General features: G+C 40.5%; 3 protein-coding genes across 5 annotated transcripts; all 3 read left to right on the top strand.

The window, feature by feature from the left end:
• The first annotated feature begins 444 nt into the window (after positions 1-444).
• Positions 445-4,426, top strand: LOC120799086 (ciliogenesis associated TTC17 interacting protein). Its single transcript, XM_040143968.1, has 9 exons — positions 445-562; positions 814-999; positions 1,116-1,171; positions 1,322-1,408; positions 1,748-1,915; positions 2,004-2,128; positions 3,012-3,088; positions 3,174-3,241; positions 3,372-4,426. Exons 1-9 carry the CDS (start codon positions 445-447, stop codon positions 3,558-3,560), a joined length of 1,074 nt encoding a protein of 357 aa, XP_039999902.1. The 3' UTR covers positions 3,561-4,426.
• Positions 4,427-5,675: 1,249 nt separating this feature from the next.
• On the top strand, positions 5,676-12,915 carry casp8 (caspase 8, apoptosis-related cysteine peptidase). Of its 3 annotated transcripts, none has more exons than XM_040143966.1 (12): positions 5,676-5,979; positions 6,994-7,148; positions 7,623-7,723; positions 7,883-7,988; positions 9,258-9,387; positions 9,477-9,532; positions 9,628-9,691; positions 9,899-9,951; positions 10,057-10,168; positions 10,901-11,028; positions 11,717-12,108; positions 12,553-12,915. In XM_040143966.1, the coding sequence occupies exons 2-12, from the start codon at positions 7,041-7,043 to the stop codon at positions 12,686-12,688; spliced, it is 1,386 nt and encodes a 461-aa protein (XP_039999900.1). In that variant the 5' UTR covers positions 5,676-5,979; positions 6,994-7,040; the 3' UTR covers positions 12,689-12,915. The 3 variants fall into 3 exon arrangements, with proteins under 3 accessions (XP_039999900.1, XP_039999899.1, XP_039999898.1); XM_040143965.1 differs by having other exon boundaries at positions 5,682-5,979; positions 6,931-7,148; positions 7,548-7,723; XM_040143964.1 differs by having other exon boundaries at positions 5,684-5,979; positions 7,548-7,723.
• A 787-nt stretch (positions 12,916-13,702) lies between these two features.
• tmbim1a (transmembrane BAX inhibitor motif containing 1a) lies at positions 13,703-24,718 on the top strand. Its single transcript, XM_040143699.1, has 12 exons — positions 13,703-14,004; positions 17,932-18,249; positions 19,091-19,158; positions 19,666-19,730; positions 19,819-19,872; positions 19,972-20,022; positions 20,129-20,168; positions 20,867-20,904; positions 20,994-21,081; positions 21,906-22,001; positions 22,093-22,146; positions 22,233-24,718. The coding sequence occupies exons 2-12, from the start codon at positions 17,937-17,939 to the stop codon at positions 22,380-22,382; spliced, it is 1,017 nt and encodes a 338-aa protein (XP_039999633.1). The 5' UTR covers positions 13,703-14,004; positions 17,932-17,936; the 3' UTR covers positions 22,383-24,718.
• Positions 24,719-24,728: the final 10 nt, after the last annotated feature.

The raw sequence follows: 24,728 nt of genomic DNA, 5'->3' as shown, positions 1-24,728 counted from the left end.
CATAATTTTGATTTACTATCTCCTAAGTTTGAATTTCCGTTTTGAAGTTTTTTTTTTGTTTGTTTCTAATGACTTACTTTCTTTCTGATGGAAATGGGCCTTTAGATCAAAAGGATTTTTGTGGCATTTTGTTAGTAGGAAGTACCAGTAGTTTGCTTCCAGATTCGGCTGCGCACACATAAACGTATTTACGGTACTGCAGCGTGCACTAGTTGCTATGACAACTCCAATTTGTTGGTCTTCTCCGTTTCCAAAGAAGCTGCATAAAGAAGTCCCGCAAAAAAAAAAAAAAAAAAAAAAAAACGCCATAAAAATGATGACAACAACCTAGCTGGCGCAAAAATAGTCTGTCTTGTAAAGCTGTTTCAGCTACGTAAGTACTAATTTTCCTACTAGAAGTATCTGCCTTAAAAAAAAAAAAAAAAAAAAAAGGCAGCGCAAATGATGGAAGCCCCGCTGGAAGATGGGCCTCCTGTCGGTGCTTCAGCGGGCAGTGAAGGACCCAGCCGTGGAGTGGAGTTGAAAGCCTCGGACGAAGCTATCACATTCATGTCCAGCATCGGTAAGTCGGTTGTCGGTATACTTTGTAGGATAGTCCGGAGTGTCAACAGGAGACAGAACCTGTGTACGCCTGAGAGTTAGCACCACCTGGTCTTGACACATCTTTAGTTGCACCAGACACATAGAATGTTCAAGGAACCATTCATTTCATGTGAGCAAAGAGCAGAAAATAGATTTCTAAGCTTTGGATTTTTTTTTTTAACTGCCCATTGTGGCTTTTGTTCAACCTAAAGTCCCCCCCGCTTTTCTCAGAACCTGCAGAGCTGCAGAAGTGTGTGTTTCCAGACTCTCTGGTGACTGTGTCAGAGTGCGGCAGAGACCTGGGGAAGTTCAGTGTGACGGTGGAGTTTGCCCGTAGAGTCCAGCAACCCTGTATGCTGCTGCATGCTCAGAGCCAAGGAGCCATTGACGACTCCCCCTGTGGGACAACAGTGACAGGTGAAGGGAGGCAGGGAGTGCCCAGGCAGGTTGATCTCCAGTGTTTTGTCCTTTTACAAATGTCTCAGTGTACTTTATCTTCATATCCTTTGCCTTGTCTTCATTGACAATTCAAGCCTACCTAACTACTGACCTGGAGGTGCTGGAGGAAGATTACCATGAGTACGTCAAGGTGAGTCATAACACGCTTCCCACACACACACATAATATATCAGCTGTTGCTGCTAAGTGAAAACGTTGTACTCTTATCTGCCCTTCACTGTTATCCGACATCTTTCTGATTTTTATTTTGCATTTCCTGCCTTTAAACACACTTCTTTAGCTTGAAGGCCACAGTTTGGACAAGAGGTGTCACATGGTGCGGCACGACGGGGAGATGGTGATAGACAAGGTTACCACTGTAGGAGAGGTGAGAGAAGAAAAAGTAGAGTTGAGTCATTGCCCGAAATCCTGACAGAAAAGTAAAAAGTCCTATCAGCCCCAGGCCTTGTAAACATTTTGATGCTAAATAGATGCTAATATGATGTGTTTGGCGTGGTTAAAAACCTAAAATCTGAGACAACAATCAAATTTAAACAAAGCTATGACCTTTCAAAACACGTCTAACTCACACATTTAATATCGTCTTTTTTCAATTTGGCTCTCAACATGCTCGATGTTACACTACTGTCCATAAAATTCTTGCTCGGAGATGTCAACAAACCTCATAAGGTGTAATTTTTTTTTATGTGTGAATGTATGTGCACAGGAGGTGACAAGGGAGAGTGTTTCTTATGCCACGTCTGTCCTAAGAGGGCTGGTAACAGAGGGTTCCATCTTGCTGCTGATGCGCCTGATAGCTCTGAGGAAGAAGGTGCCAGAAAACATGACCTTCATTTCCTTCGACCAGGGACTACGCATCATCCACACCACCTTTGTATGTATTTAGATTCGTGTGAGACTTCCTGGTTAGTCAATGACTTATTTGAAGAGTGACCTCTGATTATCGTTGTGTGTGTGTTCAGAGTGAGCTGGGTCTGAAGCAGCTGGAGGTTGGGGGTGAGACCGTGGAGCTATTTGGGATGGAGAGGATTGTTCATTCTGTGGAGGAAAGCGCCGCTACCTGGCAGTGCTACTTCCTTGATGATGGGTAAATTCAATGACCACCTCTCTAGGTTCTTACACTTTTTGGACAGTCTCACTGCCCACCACTGTGGATCAAACAGGGTATGACTTATTTTATTCTACACTTTTACAATTCTTTTAGTGTTTGCAAGTACTATACCAGCGTTTAGGGTTGCAGGATGAATTATAAAAACATTTTGTTACCTTAATTTCTTGTCAAAAGTGTGTTAATTCATTGAAATCAGCTGAACTTTAACAGCTGCTTTTATTTTGGAGGATTTAGAGAAGGAAAGATTTATGATTGCTGTTCATATCACTGTTGATGCGAGGACACTTGAGACTAGTATAATATTGACTATCAGCAAAGGCAGATTAGTCAAACAGATTGTGTGACATGTCAGGGGCAGATCCAGGTTTAATAAGGTGCTATCAGCCACGTACCATGTGGAAGTATACCCCAGAATTCACCTATAAAAGCATTTTATTTACTTCATAACTATACCTGTATAAGGTCCAACAATTGTTCCTAATGCAATATTTTTGGTAAATTATTTACATGGCTTAGGAAAAATATTGCACATTTATTACTAAATAATTCAAACGTAACTATTGTAATTTAATTTAAAAAATATAAGCGTCATGGATCTCAACAAGTATTTAACGAATAGTGACAATTCATTACTATATGTGCAGTACTTCCCACAGGTTGAGAATGTATTGGCAGCCATGAGCATTATATCAAGAGATGGCTGCAAAATTCACAACAGCAAACTAACATTTCAACTGTTTTGAGTCGAGTTGTATGTGCGTATGTTTGGCTACCAGTGAACACCTCTGCATCCACAACTAGTGAAAGCATTGTTAACATGATAGATTATTTTTTTTAGCAGCTTATGTTCTCTGATCAGGCACTTGGCCAGCAGAGTGCAGGTGGGATCACCAGTCACCATGAGGCTTCAGCAGCTGCCATCACAGCTAGAAAAAGGTAACCATACCCACACACTTAAAAACTGATTCTCTAATGAAACAGAGTCAGTGATGTTGTTTGTTTGCGTGTGTGCGTGTGTTAGGTTTTGAGAAGATCCCCCTGGTGTGGGAAGAAGACATGCAGATGCGCTCCAAGTTCCTGGACAGAAAGGTGAAACCGGCTTAATATGTGACTCATTTATTCAGACTGACTCTTCCTGAATAATCAAGTTTCATCCCATACATCTCATCTTACTATATAAAACAGAATATGAATTTGTGTGTATGTCTCCCTGTGTCAGGAGGAGCTGAAGGCGGATCATGCTTCGTACCTGAGACAGCATCCAGAGATCCGTGCCCTCATATCTGACTTCCTGCAGTTCTTGTTACTGAGGAAACCAGACGATGTCTTCCAGTTTGCCAGAGAGTACTTCATCCCATTTGCCTCCCGCCATCCTCCAGAATCAAGCCTGAAAGTCTCATCATTCTGAAAGCACACTCAAGGGCACATCTAAAAAGCTTTCGTAACTCACTGTTTCTTTATCACTTTAACTCACGCTGGAGTTTAAAAATTGCACTTATCTTTTCAGATGACTAGTGTTATTAAAAGAAATATGGCGGAGATGAACAATAACTTACAAACATAAGACATCACCTTAGCTCTGTGATCTTGACCAAAAACTTTAGCGATCTGAATGAAGTGGTTTGTGTCAAACTTTATCATCACACTAGTTAATCTAGGTCAACTCAAAGTGGGAAAGCCAGTCTGTCTTATAAAACTATTTAGAAAATAAAAGTACAAAATGTAACACAAAACATTTTGTTACATTATGAAAGATATGCTACATCTTTCTCCAAATAGGCAATACTAGAGGTACAGTCATGGAGACTTCTGGGCCTTTTTAATTAGGACAATTCAAACTAAGAAATATTCAGTACAAATAAATAGTATGTCAAAATCCCTCTGCATCTTCATTGTCCATAAACAAGGCTTTCATTCTGAAGGTAAGTGGAAGCGACTGCTCTCCCAAATCTTGCTTTTGTAGCTCAGGAGTGATCCAATAATGAGGAGTTGTCAAAACTTGTTTTGTCTGTCGTGTTGATTGTTTCAATTGTTAATTGTGTTATATTTTTTAGTAAAGATGATGTAGAAGTCACCCGAATATCTAATCTCTTTACTGAAGCTGGTGTAACTTAATATACCAAGCACATTCAGCTTGTAAGAATTTCCATACAGTATAGTCTGTCTCCATTCTCCTGAGGAAAATAAATAGCATTATAAATTAGCAGAGGTAATATCTTTATATATAGTATATGTTCAAATAAATAATATAATTACAAAGGTATCAATTTGTCAATTTCACTGTCTGGGCTGCAAACATTCTGTCACTGTTAATCTATCTGCAGCTAGTGTTACAACTCACATTAGTATTGGAGTTGATTATACAGTAACAATGGACCTTTTCGTATTTGACTTTAACTCACACATTTTGGGGTTATTCTACAGATGTTTTTGTTGTCAATGTGAGAGGTTAATTGATACTTACAGGGTTGCTTATGTTTACTATTCTGGTATAACCCACTGTTAACAGCTTGATATTGTTTATAGGGGACCCGCAATATTTTTTGTATAATTTCATTTAATTCAGCTAACACATCAATTTGCAACTGCATCCTTATTTCTTTACATGAAGGCAATGTTGGTATTCCAGATGTACTGGTGTAACATGGTTTCTAGGCTGCAGTTTTCATCATTTAGTACTTAATGCAGAATTGATGTGACTGTGCTGCACGGCTTCTGCCACCAGGTGGTGCCTTTGACTAAGTAAATCAGAAAGAAGAAGAAGAAGAAGAAGAAGAAGAAGAAGAAGAAATACACTTGTACAATAAAAGCTAGCATTCACTATATAATTTGAATTTGTACCAAGTACCTGAGTACTCTTCAGAGGTACCTGGGCACAGGTACCAAGTCAATAAGCACTCTTCAGGGGTATCCGGGCGCTCTTCGGGGGAATGTGGGTGCTGATGGCGACAGTGTGTCAAGTGCCTCAGAAACTGTGCTCTGTTGATTATTGTTACCGTGCAATGGCAACAATGAAAGTGTGTCGAACGTCTACAACTCAAGCCAAACTTTATGACTGTGAAGTCTGACAGAGAGGAATAACAGTAAAGTAACAAGTTATTGAATTAAATACACTGTGCTGTAACTGAAAAAAAAGGGCAAATCAAAAAACGTGATCGTCTAATATTTACAATAAATTAAGACATATTACCTCTGTGCTTCACTGAAGCATGACCTTGATGTGGTGGCTGACCACCATATAATATGCAGCCTTATACCTGAAGAAGGGGCAGTGATGAAGTTGACTGCTGCTGCCTTTTTCTATTTTCTCTCATTTTCCTAATTTTAAACACTTTGCTAGCTCATGTGCATGTGGGTGCTAATTATCCATCCATTTCCCGCCGCTTAACCGAGGCCAGGCCGCCCGGGCGTCCCTCTCTCCGGCAACGTTTTCCAGCTCTTCCTGGGGGATCCCGAGGCTTTTCCAGGAAAGCGTGTTCTGGGTCTACCCCGGGCGGTCCTACCACCTGGACGTGCCCGGATGGCCTCCATTGGAAGGCGCCCAGGAGGCATCCCAATCAGATGCCCGAACCCCCCCAACTGGCTCCGCCCACGCTGAGCCCGGCCTGCAGTTAGGAGTACCTGAAAACAGGCGCTCCTCTCCACAGAAAGTAAAACTAGTAGTACGGTAGAGCGAACCGAACGCCGGAAGACTACCATTTAGACTTAATTTGCACTTAATTTTTTGAATTTTTCGCTCTCAAAAGAACTCAGTTTTACTAAATTGCAGAAGAGGAATCGTTTCGCTCTTTGCTCGTCAGCTGACAGTCACAAACGAGTCAACAGCGGTAAGTTTTAACGTCGTAGGTTAGCTCGTTTGAACCAGGCGGTAGCGTTACCTGTTAAGATAACTTTGCTTGTAGTCTACGGATCAACTCAGAGGTTAAAAGACTGTTGGCTGTAGTGTGATGTTACCGTTCGGCCGATTTTAGCCTTCGATACTTGTGTTTGTTCCGCCGCCCAGGCTCGAGTGAAAACTTTTAAAGTTTGGAATTTCCATTTTGTGAAAGTGAAGAAACGTCAGAGCCATCGCTTGTGTTGCTTGGTGACTTCGCCGCAGGACGTTCCTGTGAGTTGTAGCCCGGAAAGTCTAGCAGCGACTAAAAAACACCAGTAAGATCCGGTACAGTTGTTCAAATATGACAGTGATGATAATAGGAAGGGCTATTTACCGAGCCGCCCAGAAAGACAACCAAATCTAAATCAAGTACCAGGAACAAAATAAGCAAAAATTGACCATTAAAATACAAATAAACGGCATCATATAAGTACAAATACACACAGCGCACACACACACGACTTTACGGTACTATAGTTAAACGAAACCGTAAGGAAAAGCCACCAGTTTCCTGCCTGAGGACCGCAGACTGCATGTCGGTGGATCATGGGGCGAGTAACTCCGATATGATCGTGGGCCGGGCTACGAAAGTCTTGTAAAAGTAATCGATACTCACAATTTAAGAACAAGTCAGTTGTGATTTTCTATGAATTTCTTGTAACCACATCCAGCATGGAGGTGGTATTTAGTAGCGTAACAATGCCCTTTATAGTGTATTGTGTCGTGTCTAGTTATTTGCAAATGATTGTGATATTTGCTGATATGTCATTCTCACTAAATTCATCAAGTTTTTGCCAAAGCTGGGTTATCAGTTACCTCATTTTGTGATCTGAAGCTGCCTGTGTGTATAGACATTGAGTCTTAAAGGCTTCTATGTTGTCTTTTCCAAACTATTTTCCAGACCTTATTTTTGATCCCATGCTTATTCTGCTCTCGGTCTGCTTTATTGCTGCTCCTCCGATAGCACGGACCTGTGGCCCACTGTGAGCGGAGCACCACACCTGCGCCGTGATGGATAGACTGAAGCTGTCCCGCATAGACGAGGAGCTGGAGTCCTCTGAGGTGGCAGCGCTGTGCTTCTTGTGTCGCGATGTTGTCAACAGGAAACGCCTGGAGGGGGTGAGCGCCGCATATCTAATACCGTTGCCTTTGCACGTGTCTTAACCCCACGTTTGAGGGGGGGAAAAATCTCATTGACCAGTGACTCTGGTTACAGTTACAGTTTTCCTTGACCTTTTCTGAAAGTCAGTGTTTTACCCTACAGACATTCTACACAATCACACCCACCAAAATGAGAGTGTCCTGTGATATTTTCTCCTGATATCTAAGTATATTAATAATGATTTGTATAAAGCTTTTGCAAAACTCAGGAACATTGTCTATGGAGATTCTTTGATTGGACACAATTTCTCTCCAGCTGTCAACATCCTTTGCTGTTGTTTCCTGTCTCATTTCAAATTTTCTCTCCTCAAGGGTTGTAAACCATTGCCTTTGTGTTTCTTGGTTGTTCTCATACAGATCGGGGATGCAAAAGGGCTGTTCTTGAGACTAGAAGAAAAAGGTCTGCTGGATAATGATTTCTTCCTTTCTCAGCTGCTCCAAACCATCCGTCGAGAAGATCTCCTCAACCTCCTGGAGACAGACAGCAGGACACCAGAGGAAACAGATGCAAGGCCTAGCCTTTCAGCATACAGGTAAAAGCAGTAAGGAACTGACAGTAACTCGAACAGATAATGACTTGGCACGATTACAACACGGTAACTTTTATTCCCAAAGTTTTTATTCTTTGTCTGTCGTTTCGTTGTCTGTCCCTTTCCTCTTTCTCTTTCTCACTCTTTTGTTCTTTCTGTCAGGGTGATGCTGTACAATGTATATGAGGACATGACTCAGGAGAATCTCGAAAAGATGAAGTTTCTTTTGACCAGCAAGTTGGGCAAAAGACAAATAGAGACCAGCGATGTGAGTACACACCCACCCACCTTGCCAGCACTTTGAAAATCACTGCTGCACCTACAGTTACATAAGAAGTGATGACATGTCGACCTAACTTTTTGCTTTTGAGTGAAAAATCTTATACACGACATTAGGAAGTAAACTTAAGGCCATTTTATACTTCTGCGTAAAATTGATGCCGCAGGTACGGCGTAGCCGCTTACCCTATGCCGTAGCCTGACGTGCACCTCCCTAGAAATGTAAGTACACATCGCGGTGATGCAGACCACAACAACTGTGATTGGTCCACTTGGTCATCCATGTCTCTCAGGGGCCGGGCGAGCACAGAAAATTTACCCTCTTACACGCCATCTCCTCCGCGTTGCAGTGATTTCAGTAAAAGTAACTGTTCAACATTTATGAGCTCCAACTCCAACACGACTCACTCAGTTTTAGTTCCACTGTTTGAAATACACACAGTGAGATAGAAACTAACTAGCCTTTTGGGAGTATAATTGCAGAGCGACACAGACACAGCAGCGCACAAGTATAAACGGCGTAGGCCACTTGCGTAGGCTACTGTGTAGGATCAGCGTCATCCTACGTAGAAGTATAAACCGGCCTTTATAGTTAAATTCTCTTCACTGTATTCAGCATACCGTCATTGTTGCACCTCACACTAACCCAAGTAGATAATGTACTACATATCATTTTTCCAAAGTGCGATGCTAACTGTTCAGTTTGCCTGCAATTTAAGTGAAATCTTGTGTTGGTTTTTTTTGCTTCATAATTGGAAAAAGTCTAAACTGAAAGGTTCAAAAAATCATTTATATTTTTGTGTATACAGTTCAGTGCATGCAGTAGAGTCATGAGTCATTAGTTATGAGCGCTCTCATCTAAGTCTATTTGAAATTAGACTGATGGACATTATTATATTTATATATTGTATGGAGCCATTGTAAGTTTTATCATACAATACAAGCTTCCCGTATCAAATTGTAATAAAATAAGGGTTTCTTGTTTTTCTTCTTTTTTGGGGGGGGCTTGTGATTGTGTGTGGACATCATTTGTCAAAATGGCTGTAATCTACTGTCATTTTGCCACCAACGGTTTTGGTAACATTGTTTCTTGCTTCGTTATTTTTAACTCCTTTTTATCGATTATTTACAAACAGATGTTTTTTTTACGTTCTCCACCTGATACTTTTACTGCACCAGAAGTGATTTCTAGATTTGTGATTGGACTACAGAGCCTCTATACACACAGACACAATCAAATCTTCTCTCTCAATTGCAGACAGCGCTGGATTTATTTGCTGAAATGGAAAAGACCAGTTTACTCTCAAATACAAATGTTTATGAGCTGCTTAAAATACTGCGGGAGTTCGATCAACAACTGGCATTGATTGTGCAGCGCTACAGAAACAGTATGAGACCCACTCACTCACAAACAACCATATATGCATTTAAATGTTGTATTACTATGAAATTCATCAAGCAGTTGTACTTTTTGCAGGGGAAACCCTACAGGGTCAGAGGAGATCACCTCATCATGTCAGTATGGATTACCAGGTGTGTGTTCATAAATGTGTGTTGTTGTTTTTTTAAACAGTTAATCCTCTAGCGAGTGAGTTTACTGACTGCTGCTGCTCCTATTCTTTCCACAGAGGGTCAACAGCAGCTCTCAGCCGCCACGGCCTAGTATATTGATATCTGAGACTCAGCCCAGTTGTAAGTCTCTCTTTGTCACTGTATTTGTAATTAATTTGTAATTACTCACAAACTTCCCATTCATTCGCTTATAAAGACCCCAAATGGCTATGCTACAACTTCAGACCCCTCCACATTTTCGTCACTGCTGTAGATAATCACTTTTGTGCTGTTATTTGTTTCATACACATCCAGGGGATGTAATTTTCCACTGTTTTTATTCTTTAGATGAAGAAGGGAGTGTTTATGCTGATGCAGAACCAAACTCTCTTCTAGATGAGGTAAATATTCACACAAGCACAAATACCTCTTATACATTCGTTCATTCATTTAGCAGAACAATAATGTTTATGATTTGTCTATGTGGTTGCGCTTGTGCCCTGCAGACAGAGGAGTACACTCTGAAGCATATCCCTCGTGGTTTTTGTGTGGTCCTCAACAATGAGGTCTTCTTGGGACAAGAGCTGAGAAATCGAGGGGGAACTCAGGAGGATGCGAGTATGTATTCTTGTATTTGAAGAGCCACGTGGACTTATTTATGTATGTACTGTTTATCTCTTAGCCGCTAGCCCTAGCAATAGCCTGGGAATATTCAAAACAAATTCATTGGATAGCTAATCCCACTGGTCAGACTGTGCAGCTTTCCCACCTGTGTTTTCTCAAGTTTCTAAGTACCGTGTTCTGCTAATACCTCTGGCCCAGACTGTCTTTGCGCCTTCTCAGGAGAAGCCCTTTTGAGTCTCCTCAATCCAGATGAATATTTTTCAATATTCATCTGGATTGAGGGAGCAAACATTCAGTGTCAGAGTGTCAGAATTAAGATTAAAGTTATCCACTTGCACGAGGAGTCGTTATTGACTAGCAGCTATGCTAGCCATCTTCTCTGGGGGGAAAAGCCACAAACAGCCCTTCCTCCCACGCATTATCACATTCTAATTCACAGTGTGTAAGGAGAAGAGGGGCTATTCACAGACAGGTCCAATGTCAGTGTGTTTGAGAGAGTGAGAGAGAGAGAGCTCTACAATGAAATAAGATTTTACCCATTTGAAATAGTAATCAATATACAGCAGTCAGTGTTGATATTGTAGCATGCCGCCAAAAATAAATTTATATATAGGAAACGCTGCACGTCATCTGTACCCTTTGACCCCAGCTGACTGTGGGGCTGAATGTACAGTAAAACCTAAACCACCAGTATTCTTCAGTTTGTCTCTATTGTATGTGATACAGGGGCTCTGGACTCTGTGTTCACCAGCCTTGGCTTTACAGTGGTGGTTCACAATAACCTGTCTGCTGACGCCATGCGACAGACGCTAAAAGAGCTCGGCAAAAAGAATTTTTTGAATCATGATGCCTTGGTGAGTAATCGCACACATCTTCAGAGCAGTTTCATCAATGAATACTGTATATACAATACTTTATTATTCACACTTTAAGGGAATAATTTGACTTTTGGGAAATACCCTTTTGGCTCTATTGCCGAGACATAGGTGGGGGGATCAATACCACTCATGTCTGTATGGTAAATATGAAGTTACAGCCAGTAGCCTGGCCAAAAAATAGATATTCTGGCACATAAACCTTTGTAAAACTGCAACTTGTCATTTTTACACTTTGGTTTTTGTACAGATTAAACAAACAAGATATAACATTTTAATTAGTGAGCTTTGGAGGTGATGTATCTCTGAACAGAGCCAGGCTACCTGTTTATTGCTTTTTCCAGACTTTATGCTAAGCTAAGCTAAGCAGCTGTTGGCTATAACTTCGTATTTATCCTACAGACAGTCAATCTTCTTATCTAATTCTCAGCAAGAAAGTGAATGGGAGAATTTCACAAATTGCCAATGGTCCTATCAAATAGTACATTTTTAAAAGGTTGGTTAACGTGTGAGTTTCTGAGATTAATTGTGATTGCTTGCAAATAAAATGATCTCATGTTTGACTTCAGCTAAATGTTATTATGTGTCACCCGGAAACATATCCAAAACCCAAGTTAAACTGAGATGTGATTTGAACTTAAAAAAACATGATTGCCTCTGATCTTAGGTGGTCTGCGTGCTCTCCCATGGAGAAAAGGGATGTGTCTTTGGGTCTGATGAGCAGCAGGTGTTATTGCGAGAACTGACAGAGCCCTTCACGAGCAAGAGAGCCCCCACCTTGGCAGGGAAGCCCAAACTGTTCTTCATCCAGGCGTGCCAGGGAGGTGGCTACCAGGGAGGATCCATCCCATGTCCCCCGATGCCAAAACAGGAGGAAGGGGTCGGACAGAGCCACCTGGAGGAAGACGCAGGTCGTCTCCATGCCGAGACCGTGCCTTGGGATGCTGACTTCCTGCTGGGCATGGCCACCGTGCCAGAGTACAAGTCGTTTCGAAACACTTCCACAGGCTCCATCTACATCCAGGAGCTTTGCAGGCAGCTGAAAAAATCAGCTGAAAGGTGAGAGATGCCTCCAGACAAAGTTAAAGATGAAGGGTTTAAGCAGAGCTTTGAAACCAAGCTGGCCCCCAGTTTAACCACTAAGAGTCACAAGGGATCAAAACTTATTGAACGTTAATGAAATAGTTCCCTGTATAGCGTGCCCTGCATTCATTTAAACATTGTATTACACAATGTGCAATTATAAGAAGAATGGAGCTGCCAATTGCCTTCTGTTTGTTCTACAATTTTGCATTGTTGTGCTGAAGACAAATGAGTAAACATGATGCAATGCACGTTTAATAATAAAATGTTTGGTTTATAAATAGAGGTTTTTAGTGTTTTCAGATGTATTTGTTGTGCTGCTCATGTAATATAACAGAGGAAGTGATGTTGTATTATAATATAGCTACAATTCTTGTAAGATTTATCATTTGTAATGTGTTTCTGATGTTTTCTGTGCAGCTCGATGAAGGATGATATACTCACTGTTCTGACACGTGTGAACAGGGAGGTCAGCAAAGGAGAGTATCGGAACTACAAACAAATGCCAGAGCCCAAGTACACTCTGACCAAGAAGCTTGTCCTCAAATTTGTGTGAGCTGACTGGAACCAAGTGCAACACTGCCAATGTGCAAGATTCCCTTACCCATAAAATGTGTGTATGACTGTGATTGAGTGTATGTATGTTTAATCTCTTTGTACGGTACAGATGGTTGGATGAATTTAAATGTCGGTGTCTTTGTAGTTGTGCCGAGAAGATGATGTCTGTTAAACTTGAGAACAAAAAAGCATAATGGCAAATAAAATGTTTACATTTGTCTTTCAGAGGAGAAGTCACCTTTTTTTCTTTTTCCTGTTTTTGTCATGGTATGCCAATATATCAGATCAACAGTTCAAACGCTGTATTGTAGAATTAGTATGTAAACTCACCTTTTCAACTAAATCAATTTATAGGGCAAATAATAGTTATGTTAACTGGAGGATTCTGTAAATTAAGGGAAAATTAAGATAATTCTTCCCTTAAAATGATTTTTATTTGTATTGGTGGCTGTATGGAGTCAGATTCAAATAGTTTCCTTAAGTCAAAGTTATAATACTCAGTTACAGGTAAAAGTCCTGCATTCATAATTTAACTTGAGTAAAGACATGGACATATCAGTAAAATGCACTAAATAGGAAGAGCAAAATGTAATGTTAACATGTAGACAATATTTTAAAATTAAAGGTGGTCCAGGTAATGCTAATTACAAGTTGGACAATTTGTTCTTCAAGAAATATACCATACTTTATTGGTTTAGATATCTTATTTTGAATGTAAAATCGTGACTGCATAGTAACTGTTTGTGTTGGACCAATGCAAATGAGTAAAAACTACATTCAAACTCTAAAAACATGACTGAACGGGAAGTCATGCTCTACCTTTGCAAATTGTACTTGTGCAGTACCTGAGTTAATGTACGTAGTATGTAGTTGTAATGCACCTTTATTCAGTAACATGAGACGTGCCCGTCGAAAATGAGTCAGCTAAGCCTGGTGTGTGTGTGTGTGTGTGTGTGTGTGTGTGTGTGTGTGTGTGTGTGTGTGTGTGTGTGTGTGTGAGTGATAGAGATAGAGACTCCACCCTAGAGATCACTGTTCAGCAAAGTTTCTCCATTGCCCCTTCACATCTGGTCGCTGCTGCCGCTCGACACACACCGGGACAGGCCTGAGAAGAGGGGCAGGCTGCCGAACAAGTTGATATCAGGGCGCTTACCGGATTTCTTCGGTATTTTGGAGGGTTCCTCTGTTTTTTGGGGGAGCAGAGAGAGCGTGACGGTGGCCGTGGCTGTCAGCAGGAAGCCTTGAACATTTTCTCCTTCTACCCCCGGGAGTCCACACGACCAGACCGTTTTTGACGTTCGCATCTCTTGCTCGGTAAGTTGAGCTAAATCTAAGATTCCCGTGTGTTCGTAGCGACCCGGCGACCCGCGTCAAACATACGGACCGGGGTTCATTTTTCAGCTGCTCCCAGTGGGGTGACGGTAGCCTCCCATCAAGTAGCCGAAAGTTTTTCCTGATGGCTGAGCGCTACTCGTAGCAGTGAGGCCCTGTTTGTCCGGCAGCCCAGCGTCCCTCACCTGAAAAGGCTTTTTGTGAGGTATGGGTTTGGTCCTCGGTTGAAGAGGGTGGGGTGGGTGCAGTCCGAGCTCGGGACGCTTTAGCCTCCTATTTGAAATGTCTCGGCGCAGTTTCTGTTGCGCATCCTTCTGAACCTCTCGTTTTGTTTAGCCCACCGCTACCTGTTGTTTCGGTCTTGTCTTTTTGATGCACCGCGCTGCATCCTATCGCCAGAAGCGCCGGAGGGGAACGGAGCTGAATGTTGATCTCTGGTCACTTCTTTACCACACCTGTTTCCCCACATGCGAATTGATCTGCTGCCCGGTGAAGGGCAAATTCCTTTTAGTTCATTCACACACACACACACACACACACACACACACACACACACACACACACACACACACACACAACTTTTATAGTATATGAAAGGACAATCTCATTCAAATATCACTTAAAAGGCTGTCCATCAGTAAGGGACTATACAAACATTTTTTGGTTGTGAGCAGGGCTGAACCTTAAGTTTCTCCTTGTGAAAGGTGTTTTTTTTAATTGCCTGCAGCCATTAATGTAACTAATAATACCTGCAACCACCAGTTATTTTCATTCTCCATTAATCTACGCAGTAATTCATTGTTGGTCTAGAGAACATCAGAAAACAGTGAAAAACGCCCATCCCAGTTTCCCAGACTCCAAGGGGACATCTTCAAATGTCTTGTTTTGTCTGACCAACCGTCCAAAACCCAAAGATATTCAGTCTCAAACCTGAGAAATCGGAACCTTTCAATTTATCGCATCTTTGCTTGAAAAATGACTAAGTCGATTATATAAACTATTAGCTATATTGTAAAGGCTGAAATAACATAAAAATTCAGGACGAGTAAAAATTACGATGCCCGTCCCATTTTCTGCAGTAACAGAAGAACCTTAAAAAAGTAGTGCTGGGGTTCACACTTGTTTTAAAATGATGGTCAGTTTCATACATATAGTGGTCAGTGATGGACAGTTTCCCAAAGTTGCAAACACTTTAGGAATATATGATTCAGGAAGGACAAGTCTGAAAAGTCATGATAACTAAGGACAAATACGGGAAGTTGTAGTAATAACAGTAGTCACCGACATTAAAGAAAAGACACTGTCTGGGTTATTTACTCAGCAACAGCCTCGGATATTACAAAGTCAAATCAAAACCTTGGACAGTCTCAACACAAAGCAAAAGTTATAAGCTTTGCCAAACTGGTTCTTACTGTTGTCATCCTGCAAGGTATTTCTATTATTTCATCCGCTCACATGACAGACCAAGTGGATTTTTCCCTGAGCACAGGTCGGGCACAGTTACATGCAGGTATACAAACTTATCACACTGTCAACAGGGTACATACTTTACAACGCTAACTTAGAACCACATGACGATTTGGTGTTAGTGGTGGTGAGAACGATGAAATGGCATAATCAGATGTGGAAAATCAACATCAGCCACCAGCTGTAACTTATTTTTCCCTACAACTCTTCTGCCAACCTCTGTGTGAGATTTTCTAAATGCTAACTTTCCTAGAGCAGAGTTACACCCTCTTATTAAAACACACGAACACCTTAAGCCCTTTCCTCTGCTAACTGTGTCTCCGTGATCAGGTCTGTGGCTCCTTCTGTGTGTTCCTGTTTGACTGCAGATACTCTGAAGCACTTTTTTCCATTTTGTGTTTTCTGTCCTGTTGCTTGGTGCTCAGGATGGGGTGTGACGGCAGCATGAGGTGGAGCCAGCTGTTGAATTCCTTTACTGTGCCTATTCCCTAATAGTCCCAGTGAAAATGCAGCTCAGAGAACATTTTGCATTTTCTAAATAACTGAGCCAATAGGAACAAGCCAAGATAACATAACAATACAATGGCTTAGTATCTATTTTAAGCTAGTGAGGAGTAAACTGACAACATCATCTGCAAAATGTTAAGAGTTTAAATCCATTCTGGGAGAGATGTGTTTAAAGTCTAAATGAGTCACATTATAAATGTGGTTTAATTTGTTAGTGAAGTACTTAAAAGTGTCCTGTTTCAGTACCAAAAAATTGTTTTCCTCATTGCAGGAACATTGGAAGCTTGGGCCATTGTGTGAGTTTATATGTGGTTTATAATTAGAAATTTCCCTCAGGGACCATGTTTGAGTCTGTGGTGTTTTTTTTTTGGTTTTTTTTTTTTAACCACATTGTTAAGCAGAACCATATGTTCACTTTAACCTGATACAACCCCACATATATCTTATAAGGCTAGCTCAAGTGTGATTGTTACCTAGCCAAATCTAAGTGTTGGATAAATATGTGTGCAAGAATACACACTCATTCACACACCAAGAGCAGCCCAATACCCGGGCCTGAAGCCAGTCTGTGCTGTAGTTACTAAAGCCAGGACTGTACATTTTTTTAACTGTCAGCATACCGAGGCAGCCAGTGTGTCCTTTTAATATTTTAGGATGTATTACTATAGGTCGATGTGGATTTGAAAATCAATAAGCAGAACCGCTTTATTTGATTTACAGAATTATTTGCACCAATGTTAAGTATCTTTATTTAAATGTTTTTATTTCAGAAAATGTATACACTATATCACTATATCACTATATATTGTGATACACTACATCACAATATGTCCAGATCGCAATATGAAATTACCCACACCCCTGGGACATTTAATTCATATCTCCCATCCCTACTATAGGGATTAGATCAGACCCTGACTACCCTGAATACCAGTATTGATAAGTAAAAGTTTAAAAAAAATCAGATTAAGATATGTCAGCTGAAATTCATTATTTCACATAAGCACTCAACATAAACAAAAAAGCTTGGGTAAGGATACATTAAAGGATATTATTAAAGAGCGGGTCATTTTAGAGTTGAAAAATACACTTCTCAGTGCTCTCTGATTGACAAAGTTCTGTATGTAATGGTGGCACTTTCTAAATCAGGTCAAACATTCTTTGCATCAATTTATCTTTTTTTGGTCACTTGGGGGCAAACACAGGCACAACATTTATCGCTTTATCAAGTTGATACGGCTAACATGTTAGCGAACAGTTCCCTATATACACACATAGCAGATACCGATCAACATTGGCATTCATTTGGAGTCTTGTTTCTGGCCAACTGGTGAATATAAGTCCAATATTGACTGTCCTTTTTTCCCTTTTTTGGTCTCCACCGGCTCCGCGGGGAATTATTTGACTTTTTAGCCACCAAATGCTCCACTATGTTCTCCAGCTGGTATCTAACTTTGACTGTCTACTGCATGTTGCTGGGCAGGTAGCATACTTCAGAGTTTTTCACCGAAAACTGCTGCCTTTGTTGGCTGAAAACAAAGCTGATTAGAGCAGTGAGGGTGAGCGAAAACATCTACGTTGCAGGCCATAAAATTGAAACGCGCCTCAGACATGCTAAAATTATCCAAAGAGTTGAGGGGAATGGTGAGTCGGGTTAAAATCCCCCGTGGGTTTGTCACTGCTACCATTTTCACATTCACATTCATATTTCATCCATTCTTATTGCAAAAATATTGATGAGAGCAGCAGAGTTAAAGGCCCACATACATGCTGATATATCTGTGAAAAACTAAAATTACCAGTTAATATTCCAATGGTAATTTACTGGTCCTCATTGTTTGTTCTCTGCATTTCACCCTCTCTGCTGTCGGCTTTTGTACATAGAAATGTGAAACAGCTGTGAACTTTATTTTCTCATGCTTTGCCTCCTCACAGACATCATGTCCAGGTCAGACTACCCTCCAAGGTATGATGACTCCTTTGGCCCGCTGTATACACCCCAGGATGGGAATTACCCACAACCCCCTGCCTATGGCTTCCCTGTCTACAGTGGTCCCCAGCCAGGCCAGCCCTCTGCTCCCTACCCAACTGGACCAAACGCCCCTTTGTTCCCGGGCCAGCCAGGGGGCTACCCTCCTGGCATGTACCCAGGACAGCCTCACCCTGCTGGGCCTCCAGGAGTAGGCTACCCCAGTCCCCCTCCCATGCCCCCTGTTGTCCCACCTACCATACCATCAGATGTCCTGAGCTCTGGTAAGACAGGGGCCGCTAAGCATATCATTGTGTGTTTTCTAGTGGGGTTAGCCTTTTTTTAAAAAATAATTCTGCCATTTTTTTTGACAAAACTAATAGGATGATGCATTTTGGTACTGTGTGCTGACATTTAAAAAAAAAATGTGTTTCGTAATAATTTGAAAAAAAAAACAAGTAACCCCAGCCAGCAGTAATTTTAAAAACATACTCTGATTGGCCCAAAAAAACAAAAAGGTGACTGCATCATAGAATTAAAAAATTACATTCAGTATTAAAGCTCCCTTTTTTTCAAAGTAATAGTTAAACTGTTCTAAAGCTCATTATTTAAAACATTATGTCTTGTTTCATTTTTTTTTTTTTTTTTGTGAGTTTGTAGTTTTATGGATGTTAATGTGCTCTACTCCAGGAAATCAATGCCTCCAATCAAGAAATAACCCAGCACAGAATCCCCCATAATACCTTTTTTTTGGTCAGTTTTAAACTCTGATTTTTGAACAGATTAATCTAACTAGATATTCTATTGCAGTTTTTACCGTTAGACAGAGCCAGGCTAGATTCTTTTTCCCCTATTTCCAGTCTTTACGCTAAGCTAATCGTCTCCTAACCATAGCTTTCTAGTAAGCATACAGACATAAGGTATCAATCTTCTCATCTAACTCTCGGCAGAAAGGCAATTTCTTTTCCCCAATTTTCAAACCATCACTTTAAACTTTGAATGTCAGCGGAGGTTGGATTACAGTATGATGCTCCCACTCTCTGGTGAGGGGTGACATGTTTCTTGTAGCTCTTTGTGGTCAGTGCTCGTACTTCACATTCAGTGTCTGTTCTACTGATAACACAGGCGATGGGTTTGCGGCAAGCGACAGCGGTTGGGACAGTCTGACCATTCGGCATGCCTTCATCAGAAAGGTGAGGTATACTTGCCACACACACGCCGTATTGGATTAGCACCAGTGTGTGTGGTACCATTACACTGGTGACACAGAGCAAAGCATATGTTTTTCTGAAGGATAAATCCCTGGCTGTCTTTGAAAAAACCCAGAGGGTTGGTTAACAACCCTCTGGGTTGCAGGTATTTTCAGAACCTTCAAAGACTCTTCTGACCACCTGGTTTAAAAAGTATTATGTTGGCTGCATGATATAAAAGGATTTTTAACCTAGTGGCAACTACTTCTAAATCCAAACGAGACAGAAGCCGGAAGTGACATGTCTCTTTGCTTGATTTCCATTACTTGTTTTTTTTATCAGTGTTACGTAATATTTTACACATAATTGTTTATGTTTTTCTTGTGTCATACAAAATGGTAAAGAGGATATTTAAGACACTAGGGGCTAATGCTGCCTTAGAATGGATTGAACTGCTCAGACGAGAAACTATGGGGTGTAAGGTCCCTTTTGTTTGCTTGTGTTTTTCAGGTGTATTTGATTTTGGCGTCTCAGCTCCTCGTCACCACAGCCATTGTGGCTGTATTCACTTTTGTGTGAGTATACTGAGTGTGTCTTTCATGTGGCTGTTTTGTGTATGTGTCCATGTGTATCATGCTGTAACTTTGCCTCCGTTTCCCACAGCCAGCCTGTCAAAGATTTTGTACAGCGAAACCTGGCTGTCTACTGGGCATCATAGTGAGTCTCTCTCTTTGGTAACACCAGAAGTGGTTTTATAAGAATCCAAATTAATTTTGTGAATATTCATAATATCAGATCCGCATTTTGTTGTTTCAGTGCTGTGTATATCGTCACCCACCTTGTGCTGGTCTGCTGTAAAGGCCCCCGGTTAGTTTGATTGCTTAGTTTTACAAGGTCTTCGAAAGAATATTCTTACAAAGAATATTTATAGAGCAACCCTGTGGTGAACTCTCTAATCCCCCTCTGTTTGTAGGAGGAAGTGCCCATGGAATGTCATTCTGCTGCTCATCTTTGTAAGTTGGATGACTTCTAAAACAGGAAATGGAGACAAACGTTACTGACAGTTTCCTCGACTTGGATCAAATCTACTCTTAGACGTAGAATACAGTAGCTTTCCTTTAGGCTCTAACAGTGTTGTCTCAGTGCTAGAACTTTGACTTTGATATCTGAACTAAGAAGTGAGTCACCACACTTGACTCAGGCTGTTTGCATAATGCTTTTGATATGTTGTTTCGGTGTCTGTGTTTTATCAGCTCTGAGGGCAAAATGGCTCCATGTGTTACTTGATGGGCGAGGTTTAAAAGTTGGACTGTTGTTATTCAGCTTTGTGGTGGGGGTCACTCAGACTGCTGACTCATTTTTAAGTGTTACATTTTGTCAGCTCCATTGCAATTGTTTTTTCTGCCCTTTTACCTATTTCAATCCACATTGCATTACAGCCTGGTGAAAGTTTTAGTTTTTAGCCCATTATTATGTCTTTAGCACTGGATTATACAGTAAATTAAAATCATTTATTTGTTGGGACTATCCCTTTTTTATGCATCTCTTTCTGCCCAGTATTACCACAGCTTATGATAGCAGATGTTTAAGTCAGTTACAGAGTGTTTTTTCATTTCCTTAAATGTATTGTGCCTGAATTTTTTGGTTGGACAATTAAAGTATTATAGTTTGCTGCTATTAAACCTTCAATCGTGTTTATTCTTTTTAACAGACTCTGGCTTTGTCCTACATGACTGGATCCATATCCAGGTAAATAATGCACCTATACAGTCCAGGTAGTATGAAAACTTCCACAGTTTGCTTCTGTATTAACTGTGAGTTGCGCTTTTTATTTTTAGTTTCTATAGCACAAAAGCAGTGTTTCTCGCTCTGGTTATCACAGCTGTGGTCTGCCTTGCCGTCACTGTCTTCTGCTTTCAGACAAAGGTAGGATGTGTGTGTATGTGTGTGTGTGTCTGCATGAGTACTTATGACCTTCAAATGGCTTCAGAGTTTTTGTGCAGTCACATGTATTATCATGATTTCCACGAGTCCTTAAGAAGTCTTAAAAAGTCTAAAATCCAAAAGTCTGAATTTTAGGCCTTAAAAATTCTAAAATACTACAGGTCTAAAATGGATTGGATTATGAAGTTAACATTACTTTTATAAAGTTGCATTAATTTCAGTCTCGCTCTTAAATGTGTTTTTGGGTGGATCACGCTGTGACAAAACTACAAAATGAAACCAACATGGAACCAATAACCCAAATTCAAACTGTGCATCCTGGTCAGAATTTGTCGGAGCACACCCAGCTGGTGCGTCGTGATGTGGTGTGTGGGCCAATGTGGCGTCTCCTCTCCAAAAAAAAAAAAAAAACTACTTCTAGAAGTAATAAGTTAAAATTTTTTCTGTTAACGTTACTTTTATCTAATTAGGGTAAGTGCAAGTTCAACGAGATCTGGCTCAAGAAAAGCACAATTAGTGCTTGGTTGAAGAATGCTGAAAATAGCGTAATTTGCGTACACTTAGTTGTGTGTAGTCCTCTTCAGTTAAATGTTCATGTTGAATGGGAATAAATCCATTTACTTTGCAAGTAGTTCTCGGTCTCCCATTTCCTTCATATCTTTCTTACTTTTTTGCCAGTACAGATGTGAGATAGGTCTTACATTGCAGTCATAATGGTCTTAAAAAGTTAGGTCTTAAAATTTAACTTGTTGAATCATGCAGAAACCCTGATTAACATGGCTGTTGTTGGTTTCTCTTTCTAAAAGGTCGACTTTACCAAGTGCCAAGGCCTGTTCTGTGTCCTGGGGATCGTAATATTTGTGACTGGCATCATTACAACCATTGTGCTGTCCTTAAAATATGTGAGTTAAAGCTGAAGTGAACAACAAAACACTGTCCCTCAGAACACATCTTCAAGTTTTCATCATGGTAATGGCTTGTTTGTTGTCACAGATTTTGTGGCTTCACATGCTGTATGCAGCTTTGGGAGCCATAGTCTTCACTATGGTGAGTATTTCACTACTTGATTCGTCACCCTCTTAAAAACCATTTTTTGCAGATTTAAAAAGAAAATGTTTTCTCTTTGTTTGTAGTTCCTAGCGTACCACACACAGCTGCTGATAGGGAACAGGAAACACTCCATCAGTCCAGAGGAGTACGTGTTCGCCGCACTTTCTGTCTACGTCGACATCATCCAGATCTTCCTCTTTCTGCTGCAAATTATTGGCGCGTCGACCAAATAAGTCCACAAGTGTATAACCTGGGGCAACAAGGTGCAGACAAGCACCCAGCTGCAAAACCCTTCCGTGCTTTATAAAACCCTTGGGTGTTTTTTCAGTCAGAATTAGAATACATTTATAAAATCATGGTGCATTTCAGAGGGCTGAATTTGAGATTTTGTCATAGTGTAGGTTAATCCTAACGAAAAAAATGCACTTTTTCTGAAATCTGTATTATTCCGTATCTGCATTAAACAACCTAACAGTGGTTAGCGAAGACTATTAATACTACAATATAAATATCTATTTTTTTCTGCATGTAGGTGTGCTGCTACAAATCAATTGTTTCCCATCTGTATAAATGTTGAGAAAAAGGGGAAATATGTTTGTTCCAATGTTCAAAGTCAGATTTGCCAACACAGAGGCCATCTCTCTTGTTGCCTTTGGGGTACAGTAGGGGTGGGCGTTCTCCAAAAATGTTCCTTTATCCAAAAGTTTCAATCCGATACCAACTGCCAGGATCATAATATTCATACTGATATTGATTCATATTCGTTTGTATTATTGAAAGCAGCTAATGTACATGTCAGGATTTATGACGTGAATGATTCATAAATAGGTTATTTCTAAATAGGTTTCAATTATCACGGAATAATTTTGCCACATATTAAGCATTTATTTTTACTATTCTCTGTAAATTACTTAAAGGGATAGTTGGACATTTTGGGAAGAACCCTCCTTTGCCTGCTTGCTGAGAGTTAGATGACAAGATTGATACCATTCTCATGTCTGTACTCTGAAATCAAACACGACAGCCAGCAGTCGGTTAGGTTAGCTTAGCTTAGCATAAAGACTGGAAAAAGAGGGAAACAGCTAGCCTGGCTCTGTCTAAAAATAAAAAAATCTGCCTACCAGCACCTCTAAAGTTCACTAATCAACATGATATATAATTATTTTAATCTGTATAAAAACTGGGGTATAAATGCGACAAATACGTGGCTTTTTGAGGGGTTTAATGCTCGACTATTTCAGGTTTCCTGGAGTCCAGCACATAACCTCCTGAAAAAACACAACTGACAATTTTACACAAATGACACATACAGAATCTGTCCACCAGCGCCTCTGAATCTCACTTCTTACATTAAATCTTGTCTGTTTAATCCATAACAAATTGTAAAAACATCAGGTTATGCTTTTACGGATAGTATGTGCCGCACATTTCCTTGGTCATGAATTGTAAATTCACAAAGTCTCAACTGGACGTGTCATTTTTACACTTTAGCTTTTGTACAGATTAAACAACATAGAATGTGTTAATTAGTCAAGATTGGTGGTGGTTCCGTGAATTTCGTTACCTTTGGACACAGCCAGGCTCGCCGTTTCCCCCTCTGCCAATCATTATGCTAAGATAAGCTAACTGCGACTGCTAGCTCACTGTAGTTTCATTTTTACCGTACAGACATGAGTGGTATCAATCATCTTGCTCTCAGCAAGATAGTGAATCTGTGCATTTCTTAAAAATATAGAACCATTGCTTCAATTATATGCACATTAAAAGGCAAAATAGGGTTCAGTTGCAATAAAATTTTATATGTGAACTCTTTAAACACAAATGCACAACAGCAGCTGAAGAACTAACAGCTGCTTTAAGAAGAGCGCTGACGTACCCAAAATGTGATGTTACACGATGTATGATGTAACATTTGGCATGGATCCTAATGGCACAAGTATAGTTATGCAAAACACTTCCCATTTGTGTTATCAATACTCTGGGGATTGACACGCCCACCCCTGACTAACAGCTCAGTAACGACAGCCTCAGATTTGCTGATTTCTGTAGCTCTACTGTAAGTATTTACATACTACATCACTATAGTGCCTTCACAATGACTGTTTGTGGGATTACATTTTTTACCTTAAGAAGTACAGGGTTATACTCAATAAGCTTTTATAGTATTGTTAAGATACTGTATGTGCCTGTTTATATATTCTTTTGTTACAGTTAGTTGGGTCAAATACTGAGAGCGCCAGCAGGGTGGGATTTTCCATAAAGGACAGCATGGTGTTAAATTATCGGAACACTTCTGAGAGTTACTGCGTCTCACCTAAACCGGCACACTGTCCACAATCTTTAGACATGATCAACCCCACCCAGCTGGCCCTCCACACACCAATATTCATAGTAAGTATAGACCCAAGCCAAGGTTACGTAAAGTATAACCCTTGACTCCAAACAAATATGGCAAACATTTTGACTGTGTGGCACTGATAGTAAGTAGGTATAGGTTTGTAAATATACATAACAATGCTGAAGAGAATCTGTTTGCCTTTTCATATCAAATAAAAGATTTTTATTTGTGTTTTTTGATT

Source organism: Xiphias gladius, chromosome 14, assembly GCF_016859285.1.
Source record: "Xiphias gladius isolate SHS-SW01 ecotype Sanya breed wild chromosome 14, ASM1685928v1, whole genome shotgun sequence".
Taxonomy (NCBI): domain Eukaryota; kingdom Metazoa; phylum Chordata; class Actinopteri; order Istiophoriformes; family Xiphiidae; genus Xiphias; species Xiphias gladius.
The sequence above is the reverse complement of the archived record's forward strand: the minus strand, read 5'-3'. Positions and strand labels throughout refer to the sequence as shown.